At 37.0% G+C, this 19242-nt stretch overlaps 1 protein-coding gene across 2 annotated transcripts in view; it reads left to right on the forward strand.

The window, feature by feature from the left end:
* Positions 1–19242, forward strand: part of LOC126248832 (TRPL translocation defect protein 14) — a 185815-nt gene that overhangs the window by 130611 nt on the left and 35962 nt on the right. For both annotated transcript variants that reach the window (XM_049950251.1, XM_049950259.1), the window contains 3 exons: positions 2348–2484; positions 2606–2746; positions 12880–13072. In XM_049950251.1, the coding sequence (XP_049806208.1) occupies positions 2348–2484; positions 2606–2746; positions 12880–13072 (471 nt within the window). The remainder of the gene's footprint in view (positions 1–2347; positions 2485–2605; positions 2747–12879; positions 13073–19242) is intronic.

The raw sequence follows: 19242 nt of genomic DNA on the forward strand, positions 1-19242 counted from the left end.
CTGTGATTATCTGTCTATAAGGGCAACAATATATAACATCTATATCTCACCAAAAAGAATTTTATTATGAAAAGGATAGATCACTACTGACCAATTCAGAAAGCATTGAGTCGGACAGGCACAATGAAAATACTGCTAAAGATTTAAGAACTGGAACTTCATGCATGAGTCCCATTCTTTGTTTCCTAGCAGAAGTGGATATCCCTCCATGTAAGGTAGACACCAGAAATATTTTAATTAAATATGTAATCACAATTTGTCAGACACCAAACTACCCATGTTATCACAGTCTATTTCACAGACAATGTTTCAGACTTTTATGAATCGCTTCAGGATAGATAGACCAGTCTGGGTATGAGTGGAAGTTTTATGTTTGGACCTTCAATTCCCCATACATGAATGCATACAAAGTGTCTCCTCTCAAACTTCATGACAAATTAAAACTGTGTGCCGGGCCAGGATTTCAACCTGGGACCTCTGCCATCTGTGGGCAAATGCCCTACCGACAGAGCTATCCAAGCACAACTCACAACAGGCTCTCACAGCTTTACATCAACAAGTACTCTCTTCCAAACTTCATAAAGGTATACAGGAGAAGATTAGTGAACTTTTCTTCCTGCTCTGTTCATTGCTATTGTAATTCTATTAGGTTTTGATGTTTTTCTGCACTTCCGATAACCCCATTATATTACCTTTTATACTATTTCTCTTTATATTTAAATTCCATAATCTGTTTTCATATTATAAATGTCTCCAGTCTGTTGTCCCTCAGTAGAAACTAGTAGATGCAGCTAGGTTTCAAGGCCGATGTTATTGTCTATACAAATTACATGATACTCTGGTATGAGTGTTTGACTGCAACATAGCCCCACGAAAGAGAGGTATTGAGATAAGCAACCCTAATATTGAACAGCACCAATAAAGACAACTAAAAATGAACAGAGCACTGTGCACTGACACAATTCCAATTATGTTTTACATTGAATACACCATGGAACTAACCACCTTCCTAGTTCATTTTTTCTAGAATCTCTCATACAATGAGAAGTCAAAAATTACATATGTCATTTCTGTTTACAAAAAGTGTAAAAGATTGAATGCACAAAATTACAGACTAGTATTTTTGATGTCTTTCTGCAGGATTCTAGAGCACATTTTGAGCTCAAATATTATGATGCTCTTGGAGAAATACAAGCTTGTATCAAAGAATTGGCATGTATTTAGGAAAAGTCATGTGAAACACTACATGCTTTTTTCATACATGATGTGTTGTAAAAGATGGTGCATGTGAAGAGAGAGATTCCATATCCCTAGTTTCTGAAAGGCATTCATCACTGTATCAAATGATTGACTATTAATCCAAAATATGATCTATGGAGTATCATTGGCTCAATGAATATTTGACTAATAGAACTCAGTACCTTAAACTGTACAGTAAATGTTCAACAGAAACAAAAGTACAGTGGGTGTACCCCAAGAAAGCGTAATAAAATTGTTGATGTCCTCAGTATACATAAGCAATTTACTAGATCAGCAGCACTAAGATTGTTACCTGACCACACTGTTGTCTATAGGAAAGTATCATTGACAGATGATCATAAACTAGACATGTTAATTTGGATTTTGCAGTGTTAGAGGCAGAGGGTGATCAGATTTTTTTCTTTTGCTCTGAAGATAAATTTTTCTTCTGTTCATAATGAAAACAGTTATCATTTCATCTTAAATTAGCTTTTGGATCTGTTGATTTACCACAGAACCCATGTAACTAGTATTTAATATTTATTTCAAAATAACTGTTTCTCTTGAAAGTTTGGAAGGTAGGAGACGAGGTACTGGCAGAAGTAAAGCTGTGAGTACCGGGCGTGAGTCGTGCTTTGGTAGCTCAGATGGTAGGGCACTTGCCCGCGAAAGGCAAAGGTCCCGAGTTAGAGTCTCGGTCGGGCACACAGTTTTAATCTGCCAGGAAGTTTCAACTGTTTCTCTTGTCACTTTTGAAATATTCTTCCATTATCACTGAGTTATTTTTCTGAGCTGGTGTGTGTGGTAATTCCATTGTGTTTAACTATGAGCCAGTGTTTAAGAAACCATAAAATACGGAAAAAGTTGCTGGTGCCAACTTGCCCAGTTTGTTAACTGTAGAAAACTTGATTCACATCATGTATTTTCTTCTTTTCTGATTTATGGGTGTAAGAAATTAGCAGAATTAGAGTTCATTGCAAACTATTATAAATGCTAATGTATCCAGTATCATTTGTGAGTCAACTTTCCGTGCAAGTTCGTAAATATGTATTCAACCTAGTTATTATTTTCATTTCTCAAATCTGTTAGTATTTGCATATACTTTCAGTTATATCAAAGGAAAAATGGGAAAGGATGATGTCATCAAATGCTTGGAATTCAGTCGAATTAAGAGACAATCGTTACAATCAGATTATCCACATGGTTTCAGCTGCTAATGGTGCTGAAGACTTTTATTCAACAGAGGTAATACTTGATATCTTATATTTGATTTAAAGTCATATGTTATGTTTTGAAATTGTGTGTGTGTGTGTAAACATACTTGCTAAGTGGATCTTTCTGTTGAGACTTGTGTTTACTGTTGCAGGATCATGCATGTCGCAGTGAGGGTATAGATTTAGCACGAGATTTGGATTATAAAGCAGCAGCTGCATGGGTCGGACATCCGTATTTTGATGTTATTGATAATTCTACAGATTTTGAAATGAAGATCTGCAGGATGATTGATGTAAGTTATTGTGGTAAATGCCTATTACCAGCATAGCATAGAGTTCAGTGGAGTGGGTTAAGTGAGGTAGAGGATAGGACCTTACAGCCTATTTACCTGAAGCAAATTAATGTGAACTATATTTAATAGGTAAGAGAAGGTAATATGCAGAAAGTGGCCTACCATATGTACATAAAGGAAATACCTTAAATTAAAAAGAAAAGAAATGAGCAAGACAAATTGGTGGAATTTGCAGAGTAGAAAGAGAACAGTTTGGGGGGGGGGGGGGGGAAGGAGGGGCAAGGCAATGATGCAGAAAAATGAGAATACAAGTGTGGATTAAATACAGGTGGTTTGCAGGAACAGAGAATAATGTATAATTTGAGAAAAATTGATTTAAATTATTGACTATAAAACTATAAGAAAAATTGTCAAAAGCAGAAAGTTAAAAAGTTAATACAATGAAAAGTCTGTTAAAATTTCAGTCATGTTCACTGAAGACAGTTAGTGAGAACAATTAAAATCTTATTTTGAAAAGTACACTGTTACTTTGAAACATCCAGTTGGAAATGAAAGAGAATACATTTTTTCCACAAGGCTGACATGCTACGTATGTCACAGATTTAGAAAATGGTGACTAGACAAACTGTATATTTTGACTCTCAGCATCAGATGATATTTGGATGGTGCTAAATGGCCCAAAGTGAAAATTCATTAATATGGATATACAGTAGTGGATTGTTGTAAAAAATTTTACATTTCACTTACTAATTTAGCTTTTCACCTGCTCACTCATTTCTGGAAGCTTAAAATTATCCTTGCATAACTGCTGTGTGTGTATTATTTACTTACATCTTTACTTGCTACTGTGTTTTCATCAGATAAATGAACCACTTAGTGGGACGCCTGCTGAATCTGAAAGTTCCTTATTTTTAAATATTCAGAAATTTCAGTGGGCTCTGAAATTAACAATCTGATGTAGTTAGTTATTAACTTCTAATGTATGGAACATAAATTTACATATTTTGTGTGTAAAAGTAAGAAGAGTAAGGCTGCAAAAACAATCAGTATTAATTACAAAAGAATGGATTAATGCCCTTTCTGTATTGAGGAGAAAAGTGGATTCCATGTTTTGTTATGTACACTGTATTTCTTATGGTCTTGAAGTTCAGAACATGGGTGGATTGTGGATTATGCAAGTATTTAATTTCTGTTATCTGCTATCTTGCCTTGCAATACAGCTTCAGAAGTTAAGAGTTCCTGGTAGATAATACAATGTTCAGATGCAATATTAACTAAAAGTTGAAGGACTTTTTTTTTCTTTTTTCTTAAAAAATTTAGTTGTTCCACATAATCCTGTCCATAGTGGCCCTTCTATCTAAGTAATGTTAACTGCAAGGAGGACACATTGGTTGTACATGTGACATGGGACAAGGGGGTCAACACAATTAATTTATGATTGCAGTAGTCATTGTGACTACATGGTCAACACAAAGTTCGTAATAATATAAACTGATGTAGCTATTGCTTGTACACATGATGCAGTTGTTAGTGAGACTATGCGATAAACATAATCAAAGTAAATTATAGTATAAAGTGACATAATAGATAATTAACAAGATTTGTTAAAGGAGGTTTACTTCTTATTATGTTCCAAAGGTTCTGAGACAGAGTAGAAGCACTGGTCAAGCAAGAAGCCTTTCAACTTTCTCTTAAATACATTTAATGTCAATATCCATTTTAGTAAAAAGGAAGATGGTTGTATAATATAACTTCAGTGTGGTATACTCCTCTTTTGCATAAATCTGAACTTACTGTGTTCACATGTAGTTAAGCTTCCATTTATTTTCATATTTGTGTAAATCATAGTTATGTTTGAAGATGTTTTCTTTCTCATAGATGATCCCTTTCATAAAAATTAGTATTTCAAACATATACGAATAAGGCAGGGGAAGGATTTTCACACATTTAAAAATTAGTCTGCAGGAATCACTGAATTTAGCTCTCTTTATCACCCTGATGGTTATTTTCTGTATTTTACATGTTTTACTGTGGAATTGCCCCAAAAATCATTCCGGTACATCAGTAATGACTGTATATTACCATGGCACATTACAATCACCGAAGAGTGGGGACTATGAAGCAGATGGTAATGTTGAACTGAGCCAGAAACTGCTTGACTTGATCTCTGGTGTAAGACTGCACATTGGCATAATGAGTTGCCATCCTGTCGGAGAAAGACGTGGATGTTTCAGTGTGCTGTTTCAGTTTAGCCAATACTGATATGTAGTATGCTGCTGTAACGGTAGTGTGAGGAAGGGCTGGGACTGCATCCTGTATTCATTCCATCACAGTTAAAAAATGTGATCACTGTCACTTTCCCTGCAGATGGAACAACTTTTGCCTTTTTCAGTGTTTGTCGAGTTTTGAACTGTGCTGGGACATTCTCCTTCAGGATCCATAATGATGCAGCCATGTGCACCACCAGTGATAATAGATTTTAGAAATGTACCTGTCCATCAGCAGAGAGACACAGCGCCTCACGGCTTGTCTCCATTTGCACACCCTTTTGTTCCGGAGTCAATAGCTCAGGAAATTAAAAAGAAAAGGAAGTCGCAGAATTACAGATTTTAGTTCTAGTAAACACATAGAGCAAATGTCATTAGTAGGTAATACTATAGCTTGTAGCTGATGTGAAGTTGAAACTTCTTGCTGTGTATAAAGCCAAGCAGTCAGATTTCGTGCAAGAATGGCAAGCAAGCCACACTTTATTTTTTAATGAAAAAAGTCAGAGTTGCTTGTGCAGTCAGTGAATGCTGTGACACATTCTTCCATTTTTCTAGATTTTACCATGTGAATTAAAAGATTTTTGCCACTAACAGTCCTTTTTTTTTTTTTTTTGTCCTAATTTGCCTTAAGGTTCCTGAAGAGAGATAAAAGCTGTGAAAGCTGCAATCCGCTGATACTTACCTCTAGCACAGGCCTGTTAGTGGCAAAAATCTTGTAACTGATGTACTGAAATCTGGAAAAATGGGAGAGAATAATTTTCAGTATTACATCTGAAATGTCTTCTTAGCTGTTGGGGGGGAAAATAATAATAATAATAATAATAATAATAATAATAATAATCTCACAACAAGAAGCGATAGAGCAATTAGATGAGAAGAAGCAGAAATTACAAGCATTGGCCAAACGACTTAGGAGATACAAAAAAAGTGAAAATAGAAGGAAACAAAACCAAACATTCAACGCAAACCAAAAGAAATTTTACCAGACAATAGATCACACACACATTAAAATAGACAATCCACCAAACATAACAGACATGGAACACTTCTGGAGCAACATATGGTCAAACCCGGTACAACATAACAGGCATGCACGGTGGATACAAGCAGAAACAGACACATACAAGATGATACCACAAATGCCTGAAGTTATAATTTTGCAACATGAAGTCACACAAGCTATTAATTCTACTCACAATTGGAAAGCCCCTGGAAAAGATAAAATAGCAAATTTCTGGCTAAAGAAGTTCACCTCAACACATTCACATCTAACTAAATTATTTAACATATATGTAAAAACAAAGATGATGTGACTTACCGAACGAAAGCGCTGGCAGGTCGATAGACACACAAACAAACACAAACACACACACAAAATTCAAGCTTTCGCAACAAACTGTTGCCTCATCAGGAAAGAGGGGAAGGAGAGGGAAAGACGAAAGGATGTGGGTTTTAAGGGAGAGGGTAAGGAGTCATTCCAATCCCGGGAGCGGAAAGACTTACCTTAGGGGGAAAAAAGGACAGGTATACACTCGCACACACGCACATATCCATCCACACATATACAGACACGATTGGAATGACTCCTTACCCTCTCCCTTAAAACCCACATCCTTTAGTCTTTCCCTCTCCTTCCCCTCTTTCCTGATGAGGCAACAGTTTGTTGCGAAAGCTTGAATTTTGTGTGTGTGTGTGTGTGTGTGTGTTTGTTTGTGTGTCTATCGACCTGCCAGCGCTTTCGTTCGGTAAGTCACATCATCTTTGTTTTTACATATATTTTTCCCACGTGGAATGTTTCCCTATATTATATTAAATTATTTAACAGTTACATTGCAGACCCATACACATTCCCTGATACACTTACACATGGAATAACTTATCCGAAACCTAAAGATCAAGCAGACACACCAAACCCAGCTAAATATCGCCCCATAACATGCCTACCAACAATATACAAAATATTAACTTCACTCATTACACTGAAATTAATGACACATACAACACAGAACAAAATTATAAATGAAGAACAAAAAGGCTGTTGCAAAGGAGCACGAGGATGTAAAGAGCAACTGATAATAGATGCAGAGGTGACATATCAAGCTAAAACTAAACAAAGGTCGCTACACTACGCATACATTGATTACCAAAATGCTTTTGATAGTGTACCCCACTCATGGTTACTACAAATATTGGAAATATACAAAGTAGATCCTAAATTGATACAGTTCCTAAACATAGTAATGAAAAATTGGAAAACCACACTTAAATATCCAAACAAATTCAAATAATATCACATCACAGCCAATACAGATTAAGCGTGGAATATACCAAGGAGATTCATTAAGTCCTTTCTGGTTCTGCCTTGCTCTGAACCCACTATCCAACAGGCTAAATAATACAAATTATGGATACAATATCACTGGAACATACCCACACAAAATCACACATTTGCTATACATGGATGATCTAAAACTACTCGCAGCAACAAATCAACAACTCAACCAATTACTAAACATAACAGAAGTATTCAGCAATGATATAAATATGGCTTTTGGAACAGACAAATGTAAGAAAAATAGCATAGTCAAGGGAAAACACACTAAACAAGAAGATTACATATTGGATAACCACAGTGACTGCATAGAAGCCATGGAAAAAACAGATGCCTATAAATATCTAGGATACAGACAAAAAATAGGAATAGATAATACAAATATTAAAGAAGAACTAAAAGAAAAATATAGACAAAGACTAACAAAAATACTGAAAACAGAATTGACAGCAAGAAACAAGACAAAAGCTATAAATACCTATGCTATACCAATATTGACCTACTCATTTGGAGTAGTGAAATGGAGTAATACAGACCTAGAAGCACTCAATGCGCTTACACGATCACAATGCCACAAATATAGAATACATCACATACATTCAGCAACAGAAAGATTCACTTTAAGCAGAAAGGAAGGAGGAAGGGGATTTATCGACATAAAAAACCTACATTATGGACAGGTAGACAATTTAAGAAAATTCTTTCTAGAACGAGCAGAAATCAGCAAAATACACAAAGCAATCACTCATATAAATACATTTGCTACACCACTGCAATTTCATAACCACTTCTACAACCCTTTAGATCACATAACATCAACAGATACGAAGAAAGTAAATTGGAAAAAGAAAACACTACATGGCAAGCACCCGTATCATCTAACACAGCCACACATCGATCAAGACGCATCCAACACATGGCTAAGAAAAGGCAATATATACAGTGAGACGGAAGGAATCATGATTGCAATACAGGATCAAACAATAAACACCAGGTATTACAGCAAGCATATTATTAAAGATCCCAATACCACAACAGATAAATGCTGACTTTGCAAACAACAAATAGAAACAGTAGATCACATCACAAGCGGATGTACAATACTAGCAAATACAGAATACCCCAGAAGACATGACAATGTTGCAAAAATAATTCATCAACAGCTTGCCTCACAACATAAACTTATAAAACAACACGTTCCTACATACAAGTATGCACCACAAAATGTACAGGAGAATGATGAATACAAATTATACTGGAACAGAACCATTATAACAGATAAAACAACGCCACATAACAAACCTGACATCATACTCACCAATAAAAAGAAGAAATTAACACAACTAATCGAAATATCCATACCCAATACAACAAATATACAAAAGAAAACAGGAGAAAAAATTGAAAAATACATCCAACTGGCTGAGGAAGTCAAGGACATGTGGCATCAGGATAAAGTTGACATTATACCAATTATACTATCAACTACAGGAGTCATACCACACAATATCCACCAGTACATCAACGCAATACAGCTACATCCAAACATATATATATACAACTACAGAAATCCGTAATTATTGATACATGTTCAATTACCCAAAAGTTCCTAAACGCAATGTAACATATACCGTACAGTTAAAAGGAAGTCACGCTTGATCAAGGTCCGCGTCACTTTCGTTTCGAACCAGACCTAAGGTCTGAGAAAGGAAAGAAATAATAATAATAACTTAACGTCTGAGAAAGTAAAGAAATAATAATAATAATTAAAACTCTTGGCCTCAACAAAATGATGTCTCAGGCTTTAGGATGATGATGAAAAGATTGTTAATATAATCTGGATTCCACTTGGAAATAATAGTGTGATTCAGCTTTTTGACAAAAAAAATTTTGACAGTGGAAAGACTTTTCAATAAGTGGAACAGTATTGTTAAATGTGACATACTTGTTCATTGTTAGTTTGCATCACTACAGTTTACAAATCTGATACAGAATGTCTGTCATGCAGCACAATGCACAGAATAAAGCCATGACCATTTCTTACTCCATCCTAGTTCTATCTAAATAAAACTAGTATTTACTGTGAAGTGCATGAATTCATTAATTTTTCTTTTGTCGGATGTGCCTAGTGTAACCAAAATATTGGTTTCTGTCATCCAACCAATAGGCACTTCCCACTTTTGTGACGACTGCCGGGAATAAATAAGTGACTGTTTCATTGTTATTAAAACACATATTGTTCAAAAATTATAAGAATTGTGCTACAGGAGCTGTTATAAAGTATTTAATGTCAACAAATTAAAGCCCCAATTGATGGAAATCATATGTAATGTATCATCATACACTGCCTTGATTTCATTTTCTCTGCAAGGCACTTGTGTAACAATTAAATCTGAAATAGTTTAGCTGCTGATATGAACTGCAAGTTATTCAAAACATTAGTCATTCAAGACACTTTTGGTATGTTCTTAGTGCTTAAAATTTGTGTGCATACACTTTGAACTTCGCACTGTGCACTGTTCACTATTGTAGGTGTATTTAATGTCTTCTGTAATTGGAAGATTTAGGTTACTTATAAGAACACAAGAAATTTTCTTGTTCCAGTAGCAAAAGTGAAAGGCAGCCTTCCCTAAACATTGAAAAATGTGCACACCTTTGAGCACATTATGACGAAGTTGTTCACAGCTGGATAATTATTATACTGTATCATGTTATTAGCAAATGTCTTCAGTTGACTGAGAAATCACACTAGGAAGGATTTCCTGAAGCATTTGCCACAATTCCCTCACAATTATTTAAGGATCAAGTATGTGTGAATAGGTCATGTTTAATTTGGATATGTTAAACTGGAGATATTAATGGTATTTAACTATAAACCCACCATAGCTAATTCTTTCATCTCAGTTTGGTATCTGAGATGGTCAGTATGTAAGTTGTTAGGTAATCTTTTAATTCTTCCAGAGCATGTATTATCATAGTCAGCACTAACCTCATATTGCATTTGATTCCTGATTAAGGCATCTTCCAGGCTTCTCCATGTTGCTCCTGAATGTTTTTTTAATGTCATTAACTCTTCCACTAGTACATCATCTCAGTTTTGTCATATACCTCAAAATTCAGCAAACTACTTCTGTTGTCTATCTACCATACAATCCAGCTACATGTCCTACCCACTACCATAATGTTTTCATTACAGTCATAATTACATTTTTACCATTGTTGTGTTCTCTGGTGTATTTGTCTGGTTCTCCATCTTTTGTAGTAATTCCTTGTATAAATGTCTTCATTGTATTCACTGCTTACTGATAGTAAGCTTTTCTTTTTAGATACGCTAGAAGCTTTGAATTTGGTGACTTAAATAGCGTTTTCAGAGCAGTGACTACCATTTTTACTGTTCTGCTTATATATTTTCCTGTCCATCCTTTCTCTGTCTTATGCTGCCATTAGCACCACGTAAACTCATTAGTTGGTTTAATATCTTGTTTGTTAATTTCTAGTATCTTTTTTATGTGCTAATCCTGTTATAATGGTTTTTTGTTGCTGCTTTCAAACTTTCACTATAAGTTTCTCCATTTGTTGTTGAAGTTTATGTATACCAGAGGCAAACTGTGCAATAGCATCAGCAAGACCAGGGTGTTTCTGATGGTTCAGCAAAATGCTTTTCTCCTTTTTTTCCAGTTTAGGGATCTGAAAAGTTCATATAAGGCAACAGAATAGTTGTGATGGTATAGAAATCCCTTGCCTCACTCCACTGTCATCTTAGAATTTCCCACTAGAACTACTATAATGAAAGCTGCAGCATTTATGTAAAAAATCCTTAGTTGACTAACATAGGTTGAATCAAAACCTTTTTTCAGAATCTGTGGACTCAAGGCAGAGTGATAATGCTTTACTTACAAGAGGTGTATATAGTTGTTAGTTTCCTGTAGAGTTGGCATTTATGGGTCTTAAAACTGCTTGGTTTGCAAATTGCCAAACTTGCCCCTGATTCCAACATTATCTCAGGTGATGCAGAAGCAGAGCATAAATGTGTTTGAAATACCATCAAGCAATAATATGAATATATCGAAAAACTGGAGAGTAAAAGTGTATTACTGAGCCTGTCAGACATCATCTCACTCCAGTGACATCTCACATTTAATCATGTATAATCTTTTTAATGCTACAGAGCTAAGTAAAAAACAGGCACACACTCACTAGCATGACTATATTGTCGTGGCCATTTATCCTGTTTCATATCTGTAAGTTTGTTAGGAAAAAAAAAAGTCAGAAAGTATAACAAAAAGTTGTCAAGTTGGTGTCTTTTGACCACTTAATGCCTCAAATATACAATGAGTGGTTACCTTTCTTCCTTCCATTATGTGTGGTTTACTCACAAGGGAACCTTCCCATCGCACCCCCCTCAGATTTAGTTATAAGTTGGCACAGTGGATAGGCCTTGAAAAACTAAACACAGATCAATCGAGAAAACAGGAAGAAGTTGTGTGGAACTATGAAAAAAATTAGTAAAATATACAAACTGAGTAGTCCATGTGAAGATATGCAACATCAATGACTATAGGACTCAATGAGCGCCGTGGTCCCGTGGTTAGCATGAGTAGCTGCGAAATGAGAGGTCGTAGGTTCAAGTCTTCCCTCGACTGAAAATTTTAGTATCTTTATTTTCGCAAAGTTATGATCTGTCCGTTCGTTCATTGATGTCTCTGTTCACTGTAATAAGTTTAGTGTCTGTGTTCTGCGACCATACCGTAGATGAAAGGACATGCCTCTCCAATGGGAACCGAAAACATTTGATCGCAAGGTTATAGGTCAACCGATTCCTCCAAAGGAAAACACGTCTGATATATTCTATACGACACTGGTGACGGCATGTGTGTCACATGACAGGAATATGTTGTCTACCCACCTAACTTGTACACTTGGCGAATGGCTAGAAAGATTCTTCTACCTTGCCCGATTTAGATTTTCTTGCGGATTTGATAATCACTCCCAAAAATTGATGAAAATATAAGCGTTTGTTACATAAACTGAAAATAATAAGTTAAACTTTACACCCGAGGGTAGGTTTGAACCAAGGACCTCTCGCTCCGCAGCTGCTCACGCTAACCACGGGACCACGGCGCTCCTGGGCTCACGTGAACCTTGTTGTTGCATATCATACGTATGGACTACTCAGTTGGTATATTTTGCTTATTTTTTCATAGTTCCACACAACTTCTTCCTGTTTTCTCGATTGATCTGTGTTCAGTTTTTCAAGGCCTATCCACTGTGCCAACTTATAACTAAATCTGAGGGGGGTGCAATGGGGAGGTTCCCTTGTCAGATCTTTCCAGTATTGTGCTACTGATTCGCATGTCACTTGAAATTTTACAAGCTTATTGTCCCAGAAATTATAATGTTTTGTATGTTATGGTGTATGGTAATATAGTTTGTAATATATCTTCCAAGAAAATAAAAATTACTTCTCAACTTTTGCCCATTTTAATCCTTAGCTTGCAGGCACCTGTGTTTAAATTGGTTTTCAATTATTTCAGAGTGTGTGCCAAAAACTGGGTATTGATACTGGTGATCGTCTTCGAACAAATTCAAGAAAGCTTAAATTTTTGGTTGGGAGCTTGCCGCCTGATTCACTTTTTCCACCTTTTCAAGATTTTGATGTTGTGCACAATTATTTACAGACAAACACACCCAGTATGCAAGCTCGTCTAAGGAAAAGAGGCCAAAATGGTATGCTGTTCATTTTATAACCATAATTTAATACAACACATCAACAGTCTCATTGTTAATGATTATTATTCAGTTGAAAATTTTATGAAAAGGGTAGTTGCTACTCACCATATAGTGGAGATGCTGAGTAAGACAGGCACAACAAGAAGCCTGTCAAACAAGGCTTTCAGACAAACAGGCCTTTATCAGAATTGGGCAACACACACACACAAATGCAACTCACATGCACATTAACCTATTGTAACTCAGTGTCTCTGCTATAAGGTGTATAGCAACTATCATTTTTATAATATTGTTATAATTCCATCCTGGATTTTCCATTGTTTTATTATTCAGTTGAAATGTTCTTTAACAGTAATGCACCCTGGCGACATGAGATACCTCTAGTTCTAAAGCAGGATGTAAGCCAATATATAGTACAAAAAGTTTGCATTCAAAAACAATATGTATACCATGATTAACATAAACATTGTAAGGAAACTTCTGGCAAAATGCAAATACTTTAGAAATAAGAATTCATCCAAACCTAGGAGGTTTTCATTCTTTTGTGTGCCTATCAATGACTCAGTGCTTCTACCAGTTAATGAGTGGTCTCCATTATTCCTAGAGAGTTTATAACTACTGTATTTTCCTGAGTGTAAGACGACACTGAATTTAAGATGATGCCACTCTTTTTTTAAGAGGTTCATTGAGAAAAAATTCTGTTCTACGTGTTCTGACTAATCAAAATTACAAATTGTTTTATTGACATATATACCAAAAAGTTAAATTTTACCTTTTATAAACATATGCCTTTTATTGTGTACAGATTTTGATAATATTAGGAACAAAACGAAATGATTTACATTAATTTTCAAACCACTGTATTTTCTACCTTTTTTGCTTACTGACCCTGTAGTCTGTTATATCACTATTTTTAATCATCATTCAAATAGCATAGCTATGAAATTTACACTGAAGTGCCAGAGAAACTGACGTAGGCATGTGTATTCAAGTACAGAGATATGAAAACAGGCAGGATACAGCACTGTCGTTAGCGACACATTTATAAGACACAATTGTCTGGCGTAATTTGAAATATGCTCACTATTTTTATATACTGTACTTAGCATATTTCGTGACAGTACCTTTTCCGTGAAATGTTTACAAGACGATATTTGTCTTGGCTTCAGTCGTCTAGTGGAAGTATGATTCCACAATGCAGTTTCGTCGGCTGCAGAAATGACCTGGTTCAATGCGTTTGCCTCATTTTTGGTGTTTCAAATACCATTTCTTCAAATGTGGTTTCTTCTTGAAGTTTATATAAAAAAGTAGTAACATAATTCATTTTTTCCTGTTCACCAGCAAATATTTATAACGGCGACCTGCACATTGTTCTACCGTCAACACACACCAAGAGTTCACTGCCGACTGACTACAGTCAAAGACGACTCCAGCGTCAAAGACATTTTACATAACACACAAGCCTCCACCTGTAATCAGTCTCTCTGATATTCTTCGTCACATCTACTAATAGTAATCAATATGCTGTCACTCTCAAAAATATAAGTAAATTAGCATAAAATAAGGCAAATTACAATTAAAAAAAATTCTGACAAAAATATAAGAAAACATTTACAACTTCCCTCATTAGATTTGGTATCGACAAATCCAGTAGAAAATAACACACCTCCCAGATCCATTACAAGTTGTTAGATAGGTTACTGCTGCTACAATGGCAGTTCAAGATTTGAGTGAGTTTGAACATTGTGTTGTAGTCGGCGCATGAGTGATGGGGCACAGCATCTAAAAGGTAGCGATGAGGTGGGGATTTTCCTGTATGACCATTTCACAAGTGTACCGTAAATATCAGGAATACGATAAATCTCCAACATCACTGCAGCTGGAAAAAGATCCTGCAAGGACAGGACCAATGACGAACGTCTGAAGAGAATTGTTCAATGTGACAGAAGTGCAACCCTTCCACAGATTGCTGCAGATTTAAATGTTGGGCCATCAAAGTGTGTCAGCGTGCAAACCATGCAATGAAACATCATCGACATGGGCTTTTGGAGCTGAAGGCCCACTCGTGTACCTGTAATGACTGCATGACACAAAGCTTTACACCTTGCTTGGGCCTGTCAGCCCTGACATTGATCTGTTGATGACTGGAAACATGTTGCCTGGTCAGACGAGTCTTGTTACAAATTATATCGAGCCGATGGACAAGTATGGGTATGGGGACAACCTCATGAGTTCGTGGTCCCTGCTTGTCAGCAGAGGATTGTTCAAGCTGGTGGAGGCTCTGTAGTGGTGTGGGGTGTGTGCAATTGGAGTGATATGGGACACCAGGTCTAGGTGACACATACGTAAGCATCCTGTCTGATCACCTGCATCCATTCATGTCCATTGTGCATTCCGATGGACTTCAGCAATCCCATCAGGACAATGCAACACCCCAGACATCCAGACTTTCTGAAGAGTGGCTCCATGAACACTCTCATGAGTTTAAACACTTCCTCCGGCCACCAAACTCCCCAGACATGAATATTATTGAGCATATGTGGGATGCCTTGCAGCATGCTGTTCAGAAGAGCTCTCCACTCCCTCGCACTCTTATGGATTTATGGACAGCTCTCAGGATTTGTAGTGTCAATGCCCTCCAGTACTACTACAGACATTAGTAGAGTCCATGCCATGTCATGTTGCGGCACTTCTGCTTGCTCATGGAGGCCATACACAATATTAGGCAGGTGTACCAGATTTTTTTGGCTCTTCTGTGTGTCTTCATTGTCACAAATGTTTGGTTGTTTTGTCTGAATATGTTGCTATTTTTGAGATTGTAGTTATGGAGGGAATTGGTTTTTTATACATATCAGATTTTACTTCTATACGGACATGAAAATGTTGGAATGTCTAATGCTTCCAAACATAAACCCTGCCCACCGCTTTGTCATTTGCTGTGTAGAACCAGTTGGCACACCCCACTTTCATTCCCATCATGCATGACAGTAGGTATCGACCACTTTGCAGCCTGAAACACACGACGACGACACCGGCCCCTACATAGACTTTTACTGTCTCCTGCAGAAATGAATACTATTCTTGTGTATTTTTCCAATTTTAAACTCAGTTTGATTCCGACTACAAATGGATTCAGGCAAACTGAGGTTTAAATATAGTAGCTGTTCTTAAAAAGCCGAAGTATGTGGTATACATTCCCATGACTGGCCACATGACAAAATTTGCTGCTCACTCACTTCCCCCCCCCCCCCTCCCTCCTCCCTCCTCCCTCCCTGTTGGCAATCTTCAAGCTGATGTCACTGTTCCCCTTCCAACCCTTCCGAAGTACTGACCTTGAGCAACTATGAAAAACTGATTGTCATATTTTCTAGTGTGCAGCTCATATGTAACAATACCAGTTAATTCATAAATTAAAGGTCACAATTACAACTCGGTCCTATTCTCGAACTTTTGCTCATTGGTACTATCTCCATGACAGGTGTTGCTACTGTAATTTATTCTTGTGATAACAATTACAGGCAATCTAATATGATTTACTTGCTTTGTTAGACATTTCATTCTGGATTAATTTTTCTTTTCATTTCAACTGGATGTCACAATCATATTCTAAAGCTGGTCATGTTTTTACCCACGACTATTATACATGAACAGTGGCTGAATTTCTCATTTGCAGTCCACTTTGTAAATCAATAATCATTAGTCACTCAGAAAAAAACAAAATATTGGTCTGGATTTTAAATCAAATAATGTTTTTTTGAATGTCTTTGTTTACATTTTTGAACACAAAAATTGGAAATTTTGTGGTAAGGTCTTATGGGACCAAATTGCTGAGGTCATCGGTCTCTCCATTTTTTACTGTTAACTTTATGTAAGAATACTGTTTGTGTACAGTGTTCATACATGTATGAGAACGTTTACTGCAAACCTGTTTGAATACAACAAAAATTTGTAAGATGATAGAATTTAATGCTTTTTCCTCCTTTGTGTCACAAAAATTTCAGATTTTAATCAGTGCAATAGACCGTTGCAGTGGCTAGTTGATAGTTTCTTGCAATCTCTTGCACAAGCACAGCACAGCACAGGTCAGTGTCATGTGATTGTGGGAGCAATGTGAATTTTGTATCAGATGTTTCGGCATATTGGGAAATCTTGAGCCTGTCTGAATGGGGAGTATCATTTGCAGAGCCCTGCCCTTCAGAGTTTTTCAGAATCTACATCTACATCTACATCCATACTCCGCAACGGTGTGTGGCGGAGGGTACCTTGAGTACCTCTATCAATTCTCCCTTCTATTCCAGTCTCGTATTGTTCGTGGAAAGAATGATTGTCGGTATGCCTCTGTGTGGGCTCTAATCTCTCTAATTTTATCCTCATGGTCTCTTCGCGAGATATGCGTAGGAGGGAGCAATATACTGCTTGACTCCTCTGTGAAGGTATGTTCTCGAAACTTCAACAAAAGCCCGTACCGAGCTACTGAGCGTCTCTCCTGCAGAGTCTTCCACTGGAGTTTATCTATCATCTCCGTAACGCTTTCGCGATTATTAAATAATCCTGTAACGAAGCGCGCTGCTCTCCGTTGGATCATCTCTATCTCATCTATCAACCCTATCTGGTACGGATCCCACACTGGTGAGCAATATTAAAGTAGTGAGCGAACAAGTGTACTGTAACCTACTCCCTTTGTTTTCAGAATGCATTTCGTTAGCATTCTTCCAATGAGTCTGTCTGGCATCTGCTTTACCGACGATCAACTTCATGTGATCATTCCATTTTAAATCACTCCTAATGCATACTCCCAGATAATTTATGGAATTAGCTGCTTCCAGTTGCTGACCTGCTATATTGTAGCTAAATGATATGGAAACTATCTTTCTATGTATTCGCAGCACATTACACTTGTCTACATTGAGATTAAATTGCCATTCCCTGCACCATGCGTCAATTCGCTGCAGATCCTCCTGCATTTCAGTACAATTTTCCGTTGTTACACCCTCTCAATATACCACAGCATCATCTGCAAAAAGCCTCAGTGAACTTCCTATGTCATCCACAAGGTCATTTATGTATATTGTGAATAGCAACGGTCCTACGACACTCCCCTGCGGCACACCTGAAATCACTCTTACTTCGGAAGACTTCTCTCCATTGAGAATGACATGCTGCATTCTGTTTTCTAGGAACTCTTCAATCCAATCACACAATTGGTGTGATAGTCCATATGCTCTTACTTTGCTCATTAAACGACTGTGGGGAACTATATTGAACGCCTTGCGGAAGTCAAGAAACACAGCATCTACCTGGGAATCTGTGTCTATAACCCTCTGAGTCTCGTTGACGAATAGCGCGAGCTGGGTTTCACACGACCGTCTTTTTCTAAACCCATGCTGATTCCTACAGAGTAGATTTCTAGTCTCCAGAAAAGTCATTATACTCAAACATAATACGTGTTCCAAAATTCTGCAACTGATAGACGTTAGAGATATAGGTCTATAGTTCTGCACATCTGTTCGACGTCCCTTCTTCAAAACGGGGATGACCTGGGCCCTTTTCCAATCCTTTGGAACGCTACGCTCTTCTAGAGACCTACGGTACACCACTGCAAGAAGAGGGGCAAGTTCCTTCGCGTACTCTGTGTAAAATGGAACTGGTATCCCATCAGGTCCAGCGGCCTTTCCTCTTTTGAGCGATTTTAATTGTTTCTCTATCCCTCTGTCATTTATTTCGATATCTACCATTTTGTCATCTGTACGACAATCTAGAGAAGGAACTGCAGTGCAGTCTTCCTCTGTGAAACAACTTTGGAAAAAGACATTTAGTTTTTCGGCCTTTAGTCTGTCATCCTCTTTTTCAGTACCATTTTGTCACAGAGTGTCTGGACATTTTGTTTTGATCCACCTACCGCTTTGAAATAAGACCAAAATTTCTTAGGATTTTCTGCCAAGTCAGTACATAGAACTTTACTTTCGAATTCATTGAACGCCTCTCGCATAGCCCTCCTCAAACTACATTTCGCTTCACGTAATTTTTGTTTGTCTGCAAGGCTTTGGCTATGTTTATGTTTGCTGTGAAGTTCCCTTTGCTTCTGCAGCAATTTTCTAACTCGGTTGTTGTACCACGGTGGCTCTTTCCCATCTCTTATGATCTTGCTTGGCACATACTCATCTAAC

This window comes from Schistocerca nitens, chromosome 1 (assembly GCF_023898315.1).
Source record: "Schistocerca nitens isolate TAMUIC-IGC-003100 chromosome 1, iqSchNite1.1, whole genome shotgun sequence".
Taxonomy (NCBI): domain Eukaryota; kingdom Metazoa; phylum Arthropoda; class Insecta; order Orthoptera; family Acrididae; genus Schistocerca; species Schistocerca nitens.